Source organism: Bos grunniens, chromosome 11 (assembly GCF_055505025.1).
Source record: "Bos grunniens cultivar Pamir isolate PY7600 chromosome 11, Bosgru_T2T1.0, whole genome shotgun sequence".
In the NCBI taxonomy this organism is placed as follows: Eukaryota; Metazoa; Chordata; class Mammalia; order Artiodactyla; family Bovidae; genus Bos; species Bos grunniens.
Window position 1 is genome coordinate 32,600,054 of NC_141175.1, and position 21,033 is coordinate 32,621,086.

Below are 21,033 nucleotides of genomic sequence, written 5' to 3' on the forward strand. Positions count from 1 at the left end.
GTACATGTGGAAAACATTTTATAAACCTTTGTACTATAAAAATTTATATTACTAAAGACCATAACATCTCAGCACTTATGTTTAACTTTAAATTCACTGCTTATTTTCTAAACATTTTTTTTCTCTGCAATTTGCTTTGGAATTCAATGTTTTTAGACATTTCAAATTCATATAAGTTTTTGTGTTTTTAGGTTATCTAAATGTTATTATTTTAGTTTCCCTTCTCTATCCTTCCCAGAGACTCCTATGTTTTCAGCCTTAAAAGCAAACAAAGAAGAAATTAAGGAGAAAAAAAAAAGAGGAAAAAGAGAAAGCATAACTCTAAAATAAAAGTTTTAACTGACCAACATTTTTTATCCCCTTTTACTGCCTTACCATCATTTATATAACTTTTACTCTATCACAGATGGCATGTGAAATCTGACAATCTCTTCTGGTTAGACAGAAAATGTTTTCCTGGGCAAAGACCAAGCTGGTTCATTCTCAGCCTGGGAGACTGACTTGGGAGCAAGTCCTTACCAACTAAGTGTCAGCACTCCCATAAACAATTTGAAATAAACATTTTTAACAACCTTTAAAGGTGGCTTATAGTTTTACGATTTTCTGAAAACATCATGAGATTAAAAACTATGCTTCACAAATATAGAATCATATGTATTAGTTGTAAAAGCAAATAGGCAAGCCTTGTCATTCCAGCAGGAAAAAAATGGAAGATAGCTGTGATATAAAGAACATGGGCTTCAAATTTTAAGAAATGTTTTTCTTGGTATGTCACTTGACAACAAGCCTCAGTTTCTTCAACTGCAAACATAATAATGACCTCTGTGGTGGTGCTGAAAGGATCAAATAGCAAAAACTATGTGTTGTGGATAAATATACAAATAAAATTAGACAGTCCCTTTATTCCCAAAAGGAAGATGTGGAAGAATAGATATATTCAGGCTTTCCAAGAGGAAAAAACATAACACTAGCTCCCAGGCATAGACGAGGTAATGGTTCCAAAGGAATCTGCTCAGATCCAAGAGTACAGATTTCACAACAAGGACACAACATTAAACTCTGAACCACTTCATAATTCAAAATTTTAAAAAAGAATAAAAAATTAAAAATAAAAACACCAAAGTTGTTCAAACATGGAGTCTGAACTATAAGAAGAAGGCTAGTAAAGATTGCATTGTGTTCATCCACACACTACATTATCCCAGGATAAAATAAAATAAAATGTATTATACAGTATTATAGTAGATTCCAAATGGAAAATTTCTTTTTTCATCATCACAAATCATGCTCCCACAAGGACACAAAACAATACACATAGAAAGTGAGAAATTTTCCACTGGGAGCAGAGAAAATTCTTAGAGAAAAATAACAGGCTGTGCTTAACTTCATATAGCATCTTAGTCAGAGGCATTTCCAAAATAATGAAAGTCACATTTCAGGTTTCTTAGCTACCTCTTTCAGTAAGATATACACACAATTTGGGAAATTGGTATTAATTGATTAATACCAATATTCTTTTGGAAAGCAGGATTTATCCTGGAATAAAAATAGCCTAGTATGGACAATTCACTAAAGTAACTTTTAATCCTCTTCTTAAGTTGAAGAATAAGAGATTGCAAAGATCAGTACTAATTAAGAGGACATATACAAACTGTCACTAATTTCACCCAAAGTCACCAGATGTTTGCTGATGACACTGGTAGTTATCACATGGATTAAAATTTTACAGGCTAGGGGTAATATTCATCCATGCCTTTGCTTTTTTTCCTTCCAAAAAAAGATGTCAATATTTTTTTCTTTTAGCCAGTTCAACTTCATTGTTTGCACACTACTGAAACAAGACCTCTTCAATATCCACCGGTTTGCTGAAGATGTTAAAGCGTTTATCTGTCGCCAGCCTCTTGGTTACATCCCTGAGAAACAACCGCAACTCTCTTAAAGTATTTTCCTCTTGGTCCTCCATCCGAATTTTCTCTGATTCTGATAACTGACGAGGTGGAGAAGGTAATGCAAGTGGAAGTACCTCCATTGCACAAAGACCTGAAGAAAGTAGAAGAAAATGTTAAGATTCCAACATGGCAGGTCCATGACCTACCTCAATTATTTTTCTGGCACTCCCTTGAAATGTTCTTTTAAGAACAGAATTCCAAATATACATGAACCATGCAAATCCAGCAAGTAAAGATTTGAATGGGAACAAAAGTACATAAGGGAATTATTTATAAAATAACTTACAACAGGACTTCTTTAAAGGGCACATGATATAATTTTAAATAATTTGATCTTGAGATATTATTTATATACAACTTTAAGAGAAATATTTCAAATCAACATAAATATCTTGAGGTGAAGTACCTGTATATGGTTTGCTGAAGTCAACTTTATTTAAAGATTATTTCTCAAAACAAGGTTGCTTTATATGCATGAAAGTTAAACAGGCAAGTAATAATCCTTTGATCCCTCCCATTCCCAAACACTTCTGATTTTACACAAGTCTCCTACTCTCATATTCTTAATACAACACAGTTAGGATAGTAAATGGCACCTGCAGGGCATAGGGGGGGAAACAGTAACTAAAAAAATACCCCAAAGACATAGAGAAGATGGAAAACCCAGTCTTAAGTTTTATATATAAAATCTATGGTATTCACTATATACTGTAAAACAAACAAAACATCTTCTTAGAAGGTAAAGTATTAACTTGCCTAATCATAATGCTCTCTAATTCCTTAAAAGATTTTCCTGGTATCACACTGAAGCTCAGGATTAAAATTCTAAGTATTCTTGCTGATTTCTAAATAGCCCCTAAGATGAAAAATGAAAGTCAACAGGAGGAACAACTCAAAAAAATAATAATAATAATGTTAATCCTTAACATAGAAAATTCAGATCTACCGGACTTTAATATATCTAGGAACATGCAAGATACTTTATTAAAATGAATCACTTTAATAATAAAATATTTTAAATGCTGTTATTTAGATTAGGAGAAAGCAACAACCAATAACCAGAAGGTATAACTTCCACGTTAAATTTCCCAAGGTTTCTGGGGGGAAAACCCCACCACTATATTCATTTGATAGATGTCCATTTTATAAACACTGAGAAAAATGTGAAAAGGAGCCACTAACGGGCCATAGATTTATTAAAGTATTGGATAATATAACCACTGAAAAACAAAGAAGTATTTAATAACATAACCAATGAAAAACAAAGTATGAAACAGTAAGGAGTTGGCAGAAATGGGAAATGTATTTAAATATCCCATAAGAACAGCCATGAGAAACACACAAAAATTGAACAAAAGATAAGAGGCTTAAATTTTTTCTAATAAATATTTTTTTCAAAGACACTGAAAGACAGATTAATCAAGAGGATCTTATCTTTTACCACCTTTAAGATTTAGGTGGTAAAAATCTTTCCACCTTTAAGATTAGGAAAAGAAATTACTGAATAACTTAGAATGCAGCCCTTTCTTAAGTCAGAGGACTGAATAATTTTGAGGCCCCTCTTAAGGCCAAGAAAACTCTAATGCTTAAAGAGAGCCATGATAGACTTCCAAGTGCCTAGCATAATATATTTAACAAAACAGGTGGTCAATAAATATTTTAAAAATCAATTAATAAATAAAATAAACCAGAAAAGGCAATTGTTCTAATCAGGCCCAACAAAACAACCCTGAACCAGAAAGCAATCAACACAACACCTGTTGTTCACAACCTGCTAGTTGAAGCCCTCAGTACTAAAAATGACTAAAACAGAGCAGAACTAAAGACTTTTTCTATGACTTTTTGAGTCTCATAAATCTACTAGAGCATCTGGATTGAAGTGATAAGGAGATTACTTCATTAACAGTCATCCATTAGAAAAGCTTTAACGATGAAGCTGTACTTTCCAATCTCAAGTCAGTTAAACACAATGGCCACTTCCATGTGTCCATCTAAAGTTAAACAAAACTTGAAAAACTGTCTTCCACAAAGAACTGTTTTGCTTTAATGACTCCAAGAAAGGATATTTCTTAATTCCAACGCCTTCCCCACCCCCATTTTCCTAAAGGCTTTAGGAACTTTACCAGTGTGTTTCCTTCGTGGTGGAGCCATTGAGGCCTGATTGAGAATCAGTTCTTGGAAAAATTTTCTTCTGTCCTCTTCAATAGGCCTTTGAATATATAAGACCTCTTCGTACTGTATTCTAAAGATACATTTAACCTACACACATACACACACACACACAAAGACATTAAATATTAAGAGAATTAAAAGCTTTATATTATACCAAATTATAATTTCAACTTCGGTACCATTTTCAATGTTCACTGAACATTCATGTGGGATTAAAGTAGTCTTAGGCTATGCTGTTGAGAGGTTCAACCTCATGGAGTAAACAAGAATGAAATAATGATCCAGTTCAAGTCATTAATAATTATGATATAAAAAAGGATAGTTGATTACAATAGTCAGATGGGGACAATCTTGAAGAGCTGTTCAGTTCAGTTCAGTTCAGTCGCTCGGTCGTGTCCAACTCTTTGCGACCCCATGAATCGCAGCACGCCAGGCCTCCCTGTCCATCACCAACTCCCGGAGTTCACTCAGACTCACGTCCATCGAGTCAGTGATGCCAGCCAGCCATCTCATCCTTTGTCGTCCCCTTCTCCTCTTGCCCCCAATCCCTCCCAGCATCAGAGTCTTTTCCAATGAATCAAATCTTCTCATGAGGTGGCCAAAGTACTGGAGTTTCAGCTTTAGCATCATTCCTTCCAAAGAAATCCCAGGGCTGATCTCCTTCAGAATGGACTGGTTGGATCTCCTTGCAGTCCAAGGGATTCTCAAGAGTCTTCTCCAACACCACAGTTCAAAAGCATCAATTCTTCGGCGCTCAGCCTTCTTCACAGTCCAACTCTCACATCCATACATGACCAATGGAAAAACCATAGCCTTGACTAGACAGACCTTTGTTGGCAAAGAGCTGTTACATGAACTGAAAAGTAATTATCTACAATTTGTCAACACAATAGAGACCAAGGAAGATGCTAACAGCATCACCTTCTCTTAAGATGTTTTTGTGTGCTTCCTATCCACTGACTTCCCCTCCTGGGCTCTTTCCCTACTGAGTCTATCCCACTGGATCCTCTGGAATCCTGGTTTCAGAGCAAACAAACTATACCTTCAATCTCATCAAAGGATGCTCCACAGTGACATCACCTTCCATGCAAAACTCCCAAGCAAAATTAAGCCTGCCATACTCATATCCCAATTCCTCACAGTTAGGGACTGCCACCTCTCCTTTGTTCACCTACTCTATAAAGACTCTGACCCCAGATGTCCCCTTTCTAAAATATGCTATTTAAATCCTCTTTACATCATTCACATTTGTCTATACACTTCATTTGATTTTTTTTAAGAAGGTCTATTTTCTTACTTCTAGACACCAAACTTCCTGAGAACAGAATTCATCTATTTTCCTATACCTACCACTATACCTGGTACCTAGCAATGCTTAATAAGCATGTACTGAATGAGTAAAGCTTGTGGTTTTGTTTCCCAGCCCACATCAAATTGGAAACTGCAAATAAAACAAGGAAAAAAGTCACTAATATGGAAAGAAGTCCCCACCATGACAGTATGGAAATACTGGATTAAAATTTAAGACATCAGATTCTAGCCCAAATTCAGGCATATATTTCTTATAAACTTTGGATAGTCCATTCAGTTTGTCACTATGAATTGTAGAAATTCTTAAAAATTATTTTAACGTATCTTTGGTTTAGGTACATGGAAGGTACATGGAAGCCCCTCATTTTACAGATAAAAAAACTTAGGCTTGGAAAGGTTTATGTGACTGGCCTGAGGTCATAAAATGAATAAATAGAGAAGACTAGATTATATAAGCTGTAAAGGCCATTTTTAACTCTAAAATTCTAAGACAGAGAAGAGACAATTAATGAAAAAGAGCCATCAGAATTCAGCATTTGGATGGGAAATTACCTCAACTCAAAGCCAAATCCTTCAAGAGTTAATATAAAATTTCACCTTGTGCCCGTCCAATATTTTCTTTGAAGACAACCTTCATGTAAAAATCCTTTAAACCCTTCAATCTATGCTATGCAAGGCTTTTCTTGAAAGTTCTGGCAAACAAATTTACTAGTGAACATCCATTATGTGCCAAATATCATGCCAGACATTGTAGTTATAAACCTGAAGAAAAGAGGCTTACTTTCTGCTGTCAAGTCTCAAGTCTCACAAGAAAGTACTATGATACCATGCCAGAAGTGTTTTAACAGAGCTAGTGAAACAGAAGAGACCCTACAAGGGGCAAAGATGAAGATATAGCAAATATACAGAGAAGACATAGCTGAAAATGCTAACATTAACTGGTTCTTTAAAAATAAACAGAACTCAAAACCCTGGAAGCAACAAGATTTTGTTCAAGTGTTTTGTTTAAAGCAAAACATTTGATTTCAATTTTAAATATTCTTCCTTCTGATCATTTTTCAACATTGTGTTGAACTTCATGAATATAAAAGCAAACCAAAAGCAAGTCTACAATAATCCCCCTGATTTGCCTGTCTGATTACTATCAACAGCCTTTTTGTCTTTAAATTCACTCCTATCTTCTGATGTTCCCAGACTCAAACTTCATGCTGCAACAAGACGAAACTCATATTAATTCCCTGAACGAATCATGTTCTCTTTCACACTGGTTCACAATGGTTTTTATATATGCTAATCACTCTTTCCTAAACATTTTTTTAAACTCTCCACTCAAGTCAATATTTTTTGGGTGAAGCTTTCTCTGACTTTTCCAGATAAACTTAGACATACCTCCTACTTTCTCTCTGAAACTTTAAGTTCCATAATTGTTAGTAAATTAATTCAGCTGTGCAACCATCACAAGTCAGTTTTACTAAAAAAATATTTCCATTACCTCCAAAAAGTTCCCCTGTGCCCATCTGAAGTCTATTTACACTTCACTCCCAGCTGACAACCACTGGTTTGGTTTCTGCATCTAGAGATTTCATTTCTTCTGGAAATCACATATCATAGAACTGGTAGTCTTCTGTGCCCAGCTTCTCTCACTTTTAGAATAATATATTGAGGTTCACTCACGCTGGACAGTGTTATCAGCAGTTTACTCCACTTACTGCTGAATAATATTTCACTCTGTATATATGACATTTTGCTTCACTAATCACCAATTAATGAATGGGTTATTTCCGCTATGAAGAATAATTCTAGTAGCAACACTGGTGTACAAGTCTCTGGGTGAATGTATGTTTATACTTCTCTGGAGTAGTTACCTAGGAGTGAAAATGCTGAGTCATATCAGAACATTCTAAGAACTGCCAACTTTTCAATGTGGCTACACCATTTTACAATCCTCCAGCAATATATAAGAATTCAAGTTTCAACTTCTATCTGCTTCCTTGTTTAAAAATCTCTTTTCTTTGTTCAACCTTGGACTCTTTTTTCCTAATTCTCCTAAATAGAAATAGCTTGTAATTTTCATATATCTCAACTAAAATTCTCCAACTGTTCTCAGAAAAAATCTTCAGGGTCCACAGAAGTATATTACTTACACTAGAATTTTGCCAAAAAAAAAAAAAAAAGGAATGAGGTTAGGCAGGACTTACGTAAAGCCTTTGTGGTAATTCAACGGTCAATTTCTTTTTCCATGTAACAAACATTTACTAAGCAATTCCAGTGTATCAGGAAGGAAGGGCTATAAGACAATCCCCTCCTCTCAAAGAGCTTGTGGTAGTGGTTAGAGACTCAAATGTTTTGGTCTCCACACTTCATTAAACTCTTAAAAATTACTCAAGAACCTAAAAGAGCTTTTGTTTATCTGGGTTATATTGGCCAATATCTATGCACTAAAAATTAAAACTAAGAACCTTTCAAATAATGTATTCATTTAAAACCTATTATATGTCAACACTAAAATATATTCTTCTGATGAAATTATTTATGAAACAAAGAATCACAGACCTAGAGAACAGATTTGTAGTTGCCAAGGGGGAGGGTTATATTGGGAGTTTGGGATTAGCAGATACAAACTATTAAATACAAAATGAATAATAGAAGAGAATATGAATGTATGTATAACTGAATCACTTTGCTGCATAGTAGAAATTAACACAATGCTGTAAATCAATGATACTTCAAAAAGATACATTTAAAAACGCATATTCTGTTGAATATCATTATTGACTCAATGGACATGAACTTCAGCAAACTCGAGGATATAGTAGAGGACAGGGAAGCCTGGTGTGCTGTGGTCCATAGGGTCACAAGAGTCATACATGATTTAGCGACTGAACAACAAAACACTCTTTTGAAAGACATATTTTTTTCAAAATATAAAATATTATATATGTAAAATAAAATTCAGTGAGAAAAGTGGCATTATTTTACATTTCTTCAAATCTCTTTAATGTCTGGCTTAATGAAAGACAACTGGATTCTCATTTTCTGCTTCTGTATTCAATCTGCTACAATAATGTTGTTGTGATTGGTATACATTAAGAAAACCCATATTCAAGAAGATACAGGGCTTCCCAGGTGGCTCAGTCATAGAGAATCTGCCTGCCAATTCAGGAGACATGTGTTCAACCCCTGGTCTGGGAAGATCCCACATGATGCAAAGCAACTAAGCCCGCGCACCATAACCACTGAGACTGTGCTCTAGAGCCCAGGGACCACAACTACTGACCCCCTGTGCCACAGCTACTGAAGTCCACTGTGCCCTAAAGCCCACACTTCACATCAAGAGAAGCCACAGCAACGAGAAGCCCACACACGGCAACTAGAGAGTACCCTCACTCCCTGCAACTAGAAAAAAGCCAGCATAGCAACAAAGACTCAGCACAGCCAAAATAAACAAAAGAAGATACACAGCTTAAACAAGAAAAAAGAGGAATGTGACAAATCTCTGAATGTCTTGTGGGGCCCACAGGGGTCCATGGATCACAATTTGGTAACAGTCAGTCTAGAATGATGATTTCCAATTTTTTTTTTTTTTTGGATGAAATGCCTCATCAGTTAAAAAAAAATTTGAAAATATTCCCTCCAGTACATGCATATTTACTTAAACATATTATTCTACTAATACTCCATTTCTGCTATGAAACATACTCACTATAATATTTAAGATAATATGAAAAATAAAGTCCGTCTAGTCAAGGCTACAGAGAAGGCAATGGCACCCCACTCCAGTACTCTTGCCTGGAAAATCCCATGGACGGGGGAACCTGGTAGGCTGCAGTCCATGGGGTCGCTACGAGTTGGACACAACTGAGCGACTTCACTTTCACTTTTCACTTTCATGCATTGAGAAGGAAATGCAACCCACTCCAGTGTTCTTCCCTTGAGAATCCCAGGGATGGGGGAGCCTGGTGGGCTGCTGTCTATGGGTCGCACAGGGTGGGACACAACTGAAGCAACTTAGCAGCAGCAGCAGCAGCAGTCAAGGCTATGGTTTTTCCAGTAGTCATGTATAGATGTGAGAGTTGGAATATAAAGAAAGCTGAGCACAGAAGAATTGATGCTTTTGAACTGTGGTATTGGAGAAGACTCTTGAGAGTCCCTTGGACTGGAGATACAACCAGTCCATCCTAAAGGAGATCAGTCCTGGGTGTTCACTGCGAGGACTGATGTTGAAGCTGAAACTCCAATACTTTGACCACCTGATGCTAAGAGCTGACTTATTTGAAAAGATCCTGATGCTGGGAAAGTTTGAGGGCAGGAGGAGAAGGGGACAACAGAGGATGAGATGGTTGGATGGCATCACCAATTCAATGGACATGAGTTTGGGTAAACTCGGGGAGTTGGTGATGGACAGGATGGCCAGGCATGCCATGGTTCATGAGGTCGCAAAGAGTCGGACACAACCGAGCGACTGAACTGAACTGAACTCTGGATTTAAAAAAGAGGGAAAGATACAAAGACACATTTATAAGAGAATTTTAAAAGGGCTCTAAAGGATGAAATTGTCACTTTGTCCCAGAGAAAGAAAACATTTTTGTATCCCTATTAGTCCCATGATGACTAATTCTTTTTTGTTTTGCTTTGCTTTTAAAAATTTAGTAGAGAACCTTTTCTTTTCATCTCTGAACGAGTTTATTTCCTGATGAGAACAGTAAGTAGCATTTATTACAGAAGATTTAGAAAACAGATAACAAAAATAACTAAAATCTTAAGACCCAGTGATAATCACTATTATTAATAGTTACATATAGTTTTATTTATATATATGACTATATAATACATAATTATTTCTATATAAACCCAGATAAAGCCATACATGGAGAAGGCAATGGCAACCCACTCCAGTACTGTTGCCTGGAAAATCCCATGGACGGAGGAGCCTGGTAGGCTGCAGTTCATGGGGTTGCGAAGAGTCGGGCACGACTGAGCGACTTCACTTTCACTTTTCACTTTCATGCATTGGAGAAGGCAATGGCAACCCACTCCAGTATTCTTGCCTGGAGAATCCCAGGGACAGAGGAGCCTAGTGGGCTGCCGTCTACGGGGTCGCACACAGTCGGACACGACTGAAGTGACTTAGCAGCAAAGCCATACATACTAATATAAATGCCTATAATTTTTGGCAATATAGTCAAGCATCTTTCCATGACATTGTTTCCTACATCAATATTTTTAATGGTCTCACTGTATTTCATGGAAGGAATCTACTATGACCTAAGCAATCCCCTGCTATAAGATATTTAGTTTCCAATCTATGAAGAAAAGCTATGATAAATACTCTGGTATTTTTTATGTTGCCTGTGCCATATCTTTGTGTTTGTTCCTAAAAAACTCTGTCCATGAAGAAAGGCTATGGTAACTTTTTGTGCTGTTTGTGTTCTATCTTTTTTGTTTATCTATGAAAAACTACTTATCTATAAATGGCATCGCTGAACTTAAATGAATGTTTTTTATTTAGATCTATTACTATGAACCGTCCTGAAGAGAGCTTATGAAACTTTTCTTTTTTAATCTGTATCTTATTGTTATTTTAATTTACCACTGAATTTTCTTAAATACACTATAGTAACTGGCCATTTCTTTCTTTTAGAATCACTTAGTCTTTTGCTACCCACTGTGTACTTCAATTTTTCTTCCGTCAATCTGGCACCTTGCTAACGTAGTTACTCAGTTGGCAACTCTCTATGCTTTTTAATTATTAACCAAATATTTATCAATACTCACTAAGTATTATTCACTACTATATTTGTCTGTGACCGAAACAGAGCAATATACTAATGGCAAAGCTGAAATTAAAATGAAAGGCTTGGGGTAGAGGAGGCTTTTCTAAGGACAATTAATATAAATTAATATAAAACATATAATGTAACCAGTAGTCTAACAAAATCTCCATAATCTTCACCCCACAAATAAGTGTGTCACTTTGTCCCACAGTGACTATCCTTGATATCTTTAGTAGCTATTTGGTATAATAAGGGTGAAGAATACAGAAGATGGGAGGGTGGGTGCTGAAATTTTAGGATTCGATGCTAGTAAATTTCTAGTATTTTAGCTATTAATTAAGGATATTAGAATTCACAAAAAAAGTATAATATAGCAACACTGAAAATGTATATGATGCAATGTTAGCTTTTATAAAACTAAACTAACAATAAAATCACATATGCAAATAAACAAGGATATGCAAAACTAAAACTGCTGTATCACAAAGATAGGTTTAGTAATACTTTTATTTACAAATTTTTTAACAATATAGGGACACTTTAGGCAAATATATATTTCTGCCTAGAACCCTTAATTATTCTAATTTTCTTTAATTTTTATAAAATTATAATAATAAAACTAGTTGAGAGGATCAAATTTTAAGATGTGGCTCCTAGGTTCAGTTATGTCCAGGTTCAGTCCATTCTCCTAAATCATTTCAAAAGCATTCCTACTTTATAATACCAAACATTTTGTAGCTCTGTGGTTTTCAAAATAAATTCACATATATTATCTCACACCAACAAGTGTATTTTTCTGACTATTACTACACACATCTTTCCACTAAACTTTACCGCTCCCTGTGATTAAAGAAAAAAAAAAAAATACTGATTAATGGTCTCAATAATATCAGACTCTGAATAAAAAAAAGAGAAATATTCTACATTTAATATACTTTTCTTACAAGAGTAGTAAGTTGTACAAACTCACTTTAGCAAGATATATAAAAAGAGCTGAAACAGAACAAAAGAACTTGGTAAAAAAATCTGAATCATAAAATTCTAGGTAATCAAGATTTAGACTATAAAACTTGAAACATATAAAGCTTTTATAAGAACTGTGTTGCTTGGGCAAAATATTTCTAAGCACTTCTAAAGGAGATTATTTCAAAACCTGGTATGCTTAGAATGTTAAAATAATTTCTTAAAAAGCAATTTCATTCACGAGTTGATCTCATTTTTTCTGAAACACCTGTGATTTTTACCTAATTCTCTACTATTGAGTTGGATTTGAATTCAAATGTTAAATATCAGGTTTTAAAAATATGCACAACATGATGCTACCAATGAAAGAGAGGAAAGGTCAAATCCCACCAAATAATCTAACAGATGGTAAGAAGGAGAAGAATAATTATAATGGCACTGACGACGATACAGCTAAGGTGTTCTTAGTAGTTACTATATACATCATGGTCCAGTCTAAGCATGAATTGTCTCATAATTCACAACAATACTGAGGAATATATCAAAATATATATCAAAAAATAACAAACCGAAACTTAAAAAGTTAACTAACAAGTCACATGGCTAATATTTGGTACAACCAAGCCATGAACCTTGACAAAATATGTCAAATTACAAGGAAAACTATTTTAAAACCATAAGAAAACATAAATATTTAGTCAGTTCTTACCTCTTCAGGCAGTTCACTGTACATGGTTTCAGAGGTAGACAACAGAAATATGGGTGAAAATGACGGTATATCTTGTAGCAGAGTCAGAAAAGTTGCTCTCACAGTTTCACTGACAGCTTCCCACCACTCACCAATGTGAGGCATGTAAACAATACTAGGTACTGTTCTTCGAGCTTCACGAAAAATCTAATTAAGGAAAGAACTGGCATTAAAAATTCAAATAGAAATTATTCTAAAGTCTACACAGTAACTTCCCAATACATTAAATGTGTCAGGCCTGTTACTATAATTACGGTCAGCCTCAATATTTAAGTTGTTCAAGACATAATGCACAAACCATACATACAACTTCTATCTACCCTTATCCCACCTAAGAAAAGGAGAATATTTTGTTATTATTCCTACTCAGTATGTATTAATAGTATAAAGGTATCATATTGCTCCATTTCTCTATCACATAAAGTAAAACACCACTATAATGCTGCAAATAAAGAGATAAGCATGCACCTATATGTCACCTACGTAAGAGTGATTATCAGGAAGCACAAAGAAGAAAAAGAAGACACAGTTTACACGTTCGTGCACACTGCCTAAAATCACTCAACATATGGATTAAATATTTTAACCAAGATATGCCACCCTAAAGCTTGAACTTAATGAACTATTCGGCTGAACCACTTGTTTACCTCCCATTACCTTAACTCAATCTTCTATAAAATAGTCACAAAACACCTTTAATCTCTAAAAAGCAATAAATAAATTAGGAAAAAACCATGAGACACTCCCACTTCAGAAAGTAGAAAATAAAGTTTCCCTAGGTGTTAAAGAGTCTTAACCATAGCTTCAGTCACAGTCTGCCAACACATGCAAATAAAGACCAGGCTGGCAATTAATAAGTTGCCAGACAGAACTACTGCCCTTTTACATAAAAGTCAACAACAACTCAATAGTCCATCAACAAATTCTTACAAGTTAATATGACATCTCTTCAGTACCTTTAACAAGTGTATGAGTAAGTTAAAAATCTGACCATCAGGGACTTCCCTGGCTGTCCAGTGGTTAAGACTTCATGCTTCAAATGCAGGGCACAGGTTTGATCCCTGGTTGGGGACTAAGATCCACATGCCATGCGGTGCAGCCAGAAAAAAATAAACCTGTCTCTCCCTCTTCAATATAAAAACTCTACTTCTAAAATTCTCTATTTTCTCTTAAACACACTTCAATTAGCCTATGTAATGTGCAAGATACAGAAATGAGAATCAAATAGTTTAAATGATTATCAAAACATTCTTAAGATTCAAAAGGATTATTTTTCTTTAATGAGTAAGCCTACCACTTGCATGAATTTTTCAATTATATTTTATATAGTTTTAAATCTCCTGTGTAAAATAAAATATACTGCCAATGTAATAATAAACCAGATGAAAGACACTAAAATAAAAATTTCCCCCTAATTGGAAATGTAGATGTTATGATCACTCACATCAAAAGTAATATTTGTTCCTTCCCTTCCTTTAACATTTGCATATCCACCAATCCAGAACAGTTGTACAGTACAACTCCTTCAGGACCTTCAAATTTTGACCTTTTCTGCAAATACACACCCTCTTAACCTGGACGTCGAAATCCAAGGATTATTATTTTCCAAAGTTCATGTAGAAGATTCACAAGAGAAAAACAAGCATAAATGTTGGCAAAAGGAAGGAACCACACAGGAGCACAAAGGCAAGAAAGGTATTTGATTCCAAAAAAAAGTTTTTAATTTTACTACATGCCACCCAAATCAGGCATGGTATGTAGAAGACAGTGACCAATGGCTGTTGCTGATAAAACAAGGGAAAACCAGCAGGAAGAAAAAGGCGATTATATGAAAAAGACTAACAAACTTCACAGCTTACTAAGAAACCTCACAAAACTACCTAATTCAGCCATGCAGGTTACCACATGCCCAGGGAAAGATGAAAAAACATGCCTTTTTTTAAAAATGAAATTTGCCTTGCTAATTCTAGTATTTGTAGGTTAGATTTTCTATTAATATATGGATTGAGAACATCTACCTGCTAGCAAAGATACGAGAGTACAGGCAAAGCAACAGACAGTGTAAGTGATAATAAACAATTTTCCAGAGCCATAAGTTAAACAGTGCAGTAATATAGATGTTTCAAACGTATCTTCAAGGTTGAACTACATATATAAGTATCACCAACTGTAAAAGAGTTGAGGGATATTTCTATTTCTTTCCTTTTCTCATCCAAACCTCTCAAAATTAGCACACTGAATAAGATAATGATACCTCATTACCCTTTTTATTTCCAAAGACTCTAGGAAAGCATCTTTATTAGAACTTTTTGAAATTATATTTGAAAACCTAGAGGGCAAAAAATGATCAGGAAAAAAGTCTAAGATAAATACAGAAAAATAAAAAGGCTCAGACTTTCTGGTCCATGAATATATAATTACATGAATCAAGAATTAATCTAATTATATGCAATATCAATAATCAGGGAATAGTTTTCTCTGAAACTTTTAAATGAAAAACATCCTTAATTTCCAGAAAAATTTAAAAACGCTACTAAAACAAATTTCCTTTTTAACTCCTTATTCCATTTTATCTCTGAATGTTAAAATAAACTTTTATATTTTCATTAAATAGTCAACCTGTCCTAATTCTCCCATTTTTGAAATGAAATTCCAGAAAGAATAGACTCTGAGGATAGTATTTAAAAACTGATGAAAAAGTTTAATCATATTGTGTGTGTGTGTGTGTTTTTAATGTAAAGTCAGCTCTTCAACAGTTTCCAGGTAATTTTAAAAGTTGCAGAATAAGATAGTTGTGGTGGTTTAGTCGCTAAGCCATGTCTGACCCTTTTGTGACCCCATGGACTAAAGCCCTCCAGGCTCCTTTGTCCATGGGATTTCCCAGGCAACAATACTGGAGTAGGTTGCCATTTCCTCCTCCAGGGGATCTTCCCGACCCAGGGATCAAACCCGGGTCTCCTGCATTGGCAGGTGGATTCTTTACCACTGAGTCACAACGGAAGCCCCATGGAATAAGATACACTCTGTGAAATCAATTAATTAAATATTTCATAGGAGAAAAATAAAGGCTAGTTTTAGTGAAGCGGCAACTGTCTTGGGAACAAGTGATGCCATTTGATAACTAGAAAAATACTCACCTATAGGGTGTCTTGGATTGGTGGATGTGCAAGGTGTAGTAGAAAACAGAAAAACTGTTATAGAGAAAAAAAGACAGTAGGCCAAATTACTGAACCAACCGTTTCAAAATACCTCTGACATGACCAGCACTCTTGCACAAATAAATGAACGAATACCAGTGTATGTGAATGTTCATTTTGATTCTTTAAACAATATACTTCTGGCCTCTTCCTCTCCCAGACATCAGAGTCCTGTATATAACTTTTTTTTTTCTTTATTTGAAAAAAAACCACAAACTATTTTCTCCAAGTATTGATGATATGAAAGGCAAAAATTGGGCCTTTCATGCAAGGAAGCACTAACAATATAAACTGCACTTGTATTTATGAGTCCTTAGTTCAAAAACTAAACCTCAAATCAGTACACTAGATACCAAATTAAAATTTTCAGTGCATGAAAATTTACTGTATCTTTAAAAAATTAAGAATATACAGCCTATAACAAGCCACTTTAAAAACTGAAAACTAGAGTAATTTTAAATGCAAAGGTGCGTGAAGCAGAAAGCTCCAAGCCAGTACAGTTTTCACTTTTCTAAAAGGGGCTACATGAGAAAAACAACTTTGTATCATCAATAAATTTTCAGAATTTGTCTTGGTCACTTTACAATATTATGAATGTACTAAAATTATAAGACATAAGTAAAAGAAAATTCTTGGGGGCTAATTTATTCTCAATTTTTATAAAAATTAAAAAGTACTATTTAAAGAAGTTTAATTCCTTAAACCATTATATCAAAAAAAAGTTAAAATAATACTATTTCTCCATTATGGATAACTTTCTTCCACATATGTCACTTATTCCATTTTGAGCATCTATGTGAAAATAAGGCACTGCCTGAGGTTTGAAGATTCAGGAATCAAGAAATTAAAAGCCCAATTTCTTTACAAGCATATAAAATCAGCCTGTTAAAAAACACAGCTATACTAGAGTTTCTGAACAATGTGTTTAATACAAATCAACATTTCTTGAAAATTAAAACACCCAAGTTCCTTTTCTAGCAATGAAGATATGTTCATCGCTAAAAACTTCAATAATTTCAGTAAATGTGACACAATTTGGGCCAGGATAATTTAATTTGTTTACAACTCCAAGGAAAAAAAAAAGTGCTATGGCAAAACACAGATGTGTAGCCATGTACACAAACACAAGAGTATCCCCAGCATACACAGAGTGTTATGGAGAAACCCAGAAATCCTCTTTCACAAACACAACAGAATCCAAAGTATACACATAGGTAAGTATATTAATTCCTTAATGCCATGTAACCAAAACAGATTTTCCCTGAGAATTTCCAGATGTAATTTCTTTCTGGGGAAAAATAAATACTAAAACTTTCACCCTCCAAAAAACCTTACTGACCATGTGAAATTACTCATAACAACATACAGTACCCAAACTCCAAAGCTTTATCGATTCAATTATACCTCGATAGTAATGAAAACAATTAAGTAACACATTCATCAATCACTTTTTTCCTAAATCAGCAATGGAAATGATACAAGAGGGAAAAGAAATACATCTGAAAAAGTCAGTAAAAGGGACTCACAGTTGTTGCTATTTTTAAAACATTTTATTTTTAATTGGAGGATAATTACTTTACTATACTGTGATGGTTTCTGCCATACATCAACAACATGAATCAGCCATAGGTACACATATGTTTCCTCCCTTTTAAACCTCCCCCCACCTCCCTGCCCATTCCACCCCCTAGGTTGTCATAGAGCACCAGCTTTGAGTTCCCTGCATCATATGCAAATTCCCACTGGCTATCTATTTTACATATGGTAATCTCTATGTTTCAATGCTTCTCTCTCAAATCATCCCACCTTCTTCCCCAGCTTTTGAAAGTTCTCTATGTCTGTATCTCCACTGCTGCCCTGTAGATAGATTCATCAGTACCATCATTCTAGATTTCATATGTATGCATTAATATACAATATTTGTCTTTCTCTTTCTGATTTACCTCACTCTGTATAATTTGTCTAGATTTGTCCACCTCATTAGAGCTGCTATTTTTTTCCTTTTATTTATTTATTTTTAATTTTATTTTATTTTTAAACTTTACATAATTGTATTAGTTTTGCCAAATATCAAAATGAATCCACCACAGGTATACATGTGTTCCCCATCCTGAACCCTCCTCCCTCCTCCTTCCTCCCTCCCCACACCATCCCTCTGGGTCGTCCCAGTGCACTAGCCCCAAGCATCCAGTATCGTGCATCGAACCTGGACTGGCATCTCGTTTCATACATGTTATTTTACATGTTTCAATGCCATTCTCCCAAATCTTCCCACCCTCTCCCTCTCCCATTTTTATTTTTTAGAGAGTGTTAACACAGTAAATTTTTTACTGCGGATACTGACATCTCCAGCCTCATTGTAGGGGCTCAACAATTACTTGTGAACTGACTGGGACAACCACAAATCTTCCAGGCTACATCAGTTTTCATTCTCCTACCCTCAGAGTCTTTGGAAAACTATGAAATGCTAAGTAAAATACATACAGACATGTTCACACACAGAGCTACTTTATGAACTCTGGCAATTGTTTCAGTTTTAAATGTCAAACTACTGTCCAGTAATCAGCAAAAACAGCAGTCCCCAACTCTTTTTCAAACTTTTTTTTGGCACAATTTTTCCATGGGGGGTAGGGGAGGCGGCGGGCCATGGATATTGAGATGATTCACGTGCATTACATTTACTATGCAGCTGCTGATCTGACAAGAGGCTTAGCTTAGGCAGTAATGCCAGCAATGGGGAGCAACTGTAAATACAGATGAAATTTCACTCACCTCCTGCTGTGCAGCCCGGTTCCTAACAGGCCACAGACTGGTACCAGCTATGGCCCTGGGGTTAGGAACCCCTGAGCTAAAACTATATTTCTAAGTGTTTATTTACTGAAGACTTAAAATAGTAGCAACTGGGATGCACATTAAAAGTGCAGGTTTCTGGGCTCATCTCAAATTTCATGAATCAGAATCTCTGGGTTTGGAGCCAGAGAATCAGAAATTTTAATAAGCACCCCCAGGAGATTCTCATTCTCATTAAACTTTAAAAAACAATGAGAAAACCCTACAGGAGAAACTAACTCCTTTACCACTTTTCATGCAACCGATAAAATTAATCAATAGCCCAGGCATTCAGAAGAAGAAAAAGTTTTGTCACATATCTGCTTGTGTGAGGATGTTTTAAAGAACAAGCATAAAACTAAACATGATCCCCATGGCATAAAGAAATATGAAGTAGGGCTCTTCCGCTCCTTCCATCTTAACACACATAAATACAAACTTTGAAAGGTTGATTCAAGACTTCTTTCCTTTAAAACTACCTGTCACATTCATGTTGCACTATTAAACAACCCAATTTAATTTGCATTACACATCTCAGAGGAAGAGGTAAAGAAAATCACAGAATAACTTGCCACAGATCAAACCCTTATATTCCACATCTATTTAGAGATAATCTTGTTTACAGAAGGACCAGCTACCAAGAGAAGTAAACCAAAAGGGAAGAAAAGAAAGTGAATATAGGCAAGAGAAGGATAGAGAAAAGGGTTTTTTTGTTTCTCTTTCCTCGGCATTTTGGCAGTTAGACACTCTTTCTCCATAAGGCTTTTTTACCTACTTATACCCAGGCTTGCCAATCTCTTAATTTCTCAAATTAAGAAAAAATTCCTCAGTTTCATTATATAATAGTCTATTTTTGAAGAGTTTTCTGGAAAAGACAGTAGTATGTTTTATTATCATAAATAAATTAAAATATGCACTTAAAATTCAAAGTCAGGGATTAACTGGGATGGTTTATGTGGTCTCTGCTCAATATTCAGAGAAAGTCTGAGCTTCAGCTATCAAGACTATAAAATTGAACCAGTGTCTGGGCAGATTAGACATCCATGTGTTGGTCACTCAAGAAGAAGCTGCACTTCCAACCCAAAAGCTCGTAGGTGAAAGCAGAGAAGATGAGCTGTCTTGACCCACTAGATGCAATGGAACATAACCCAAATAATAGGCAGTGGGTTTTGTTGTTTTCCACTACCAAGTGACACTTCTCTCTACCCTCCTCACCAACATGAAAAAAAAAGTATCAAAAGCCAAGATAAGTGAAAGAGACCAAAGTACATGCAGTTAGAATTCAAATTTAGCCCGATGATGCCAAGCAGGATTCAGGAAAAAAAAAACAAACCAAGGATCCCATAAGATCAACATACAGTTTACTATGTATTTCCTAAGATTTCCTTACCTAACATGAAGCCAGTATTATGACTGTGAATATACACATACAGTAGCCATAAGGAACAACTAACCAGACAGAGAATACCCTCTTCATTTTGAAAATGTTCTACTTTCAAAGTGATTTTATCTTTCAGTTTGCCTGAAACTTTCAAATACATGAGTAAAAAGAAAAAAAAATTCTAAACTATATAGCAAAGTGTAAACCAAAATGACAAAGCTTACTCATTCCCTTAATCCTCCAAATTTCTTCCCCCAAACCAAAACAACAATTATTTAACGGGTTTTTTTTGTGGGGGAAGGGTAATTCTTGGATGAAATTTCTTCTTATATATAGACATGGACATATATTTTTTAAGTTTTTTTTTTTTTAACACAAAGAAGATCATACTTGAATTGACTTACAATATCTAACAATAAGGAGACCACTAATATCTCCTTCATCTTTCCACATCAGCCTATATAAATCTTTTACCTCACTCTTGTTAGACTTCTTAGTATTTCTGTTACTATACTTTAGCCAGTCCACCATAAAAAGGACATTTAGCTTGCTTCTTTTTGTCTTATTATTTGCTAATTCTATACAATACTTTGATGAATACCCCTGTACATTCAAGAGTGAATACTTATAGCTAATACATCTTTAGGAAATGTTTCTTAATGTAAATTTCCTGGCTCAAAAAATAAATTTACATTTCCACTCACCAAGT

The 21,033-nt window shown here is 35.0% G+C and overlaps 1 protein-coding gene across 23 annotated transcripts in view; it reads right to left on the reverse strand.

Annotated features, from left to right (window-relative positions):
* Window positions 1-21,033, reverse strand: part of ATAD2B (ATPase family AAA domain containing 2B) — a 150,068-nt gene that overhangs the window by 52,964 nt on the left and 76,071 nt on the right. For 6 of the 23 annotated variants that reach the window (XR_015136493.1, XM_086325706.1, XM_086325709.1 and 3 more), the window contains 3 exons: window positions 12,879-13,064; window positions 4,073-4,208; window positions 1,844-2,040 (listed from right to left, as the gene is read on the reverse strand). Coding sequence is in view for 8 of the 23 variants with exons in the window: in XM_086325706.1 (XP_086181832.1) it covers window positions 1,844-2,040; window positions 4,073-4,208; window positions 12,879-13,064 (519 nt within the window). In the remaining 15 variants the exon portion in view is untranslated. Of the gene's footprint in view, window positions 1-1,753; window positions 2,041-2,705; window positions 2,806-4,072; window positions 4,209-11,848; window positions 12,047-12,878; window positions 13,065-16,054; window positions 16,109-21,033 lie in introns of those variants that run through there. The other 17 variants (XR_015136492.1, XR_015136490.1, XR_015136487.1 and 14 more) reach the window with 11 other exon arrangements.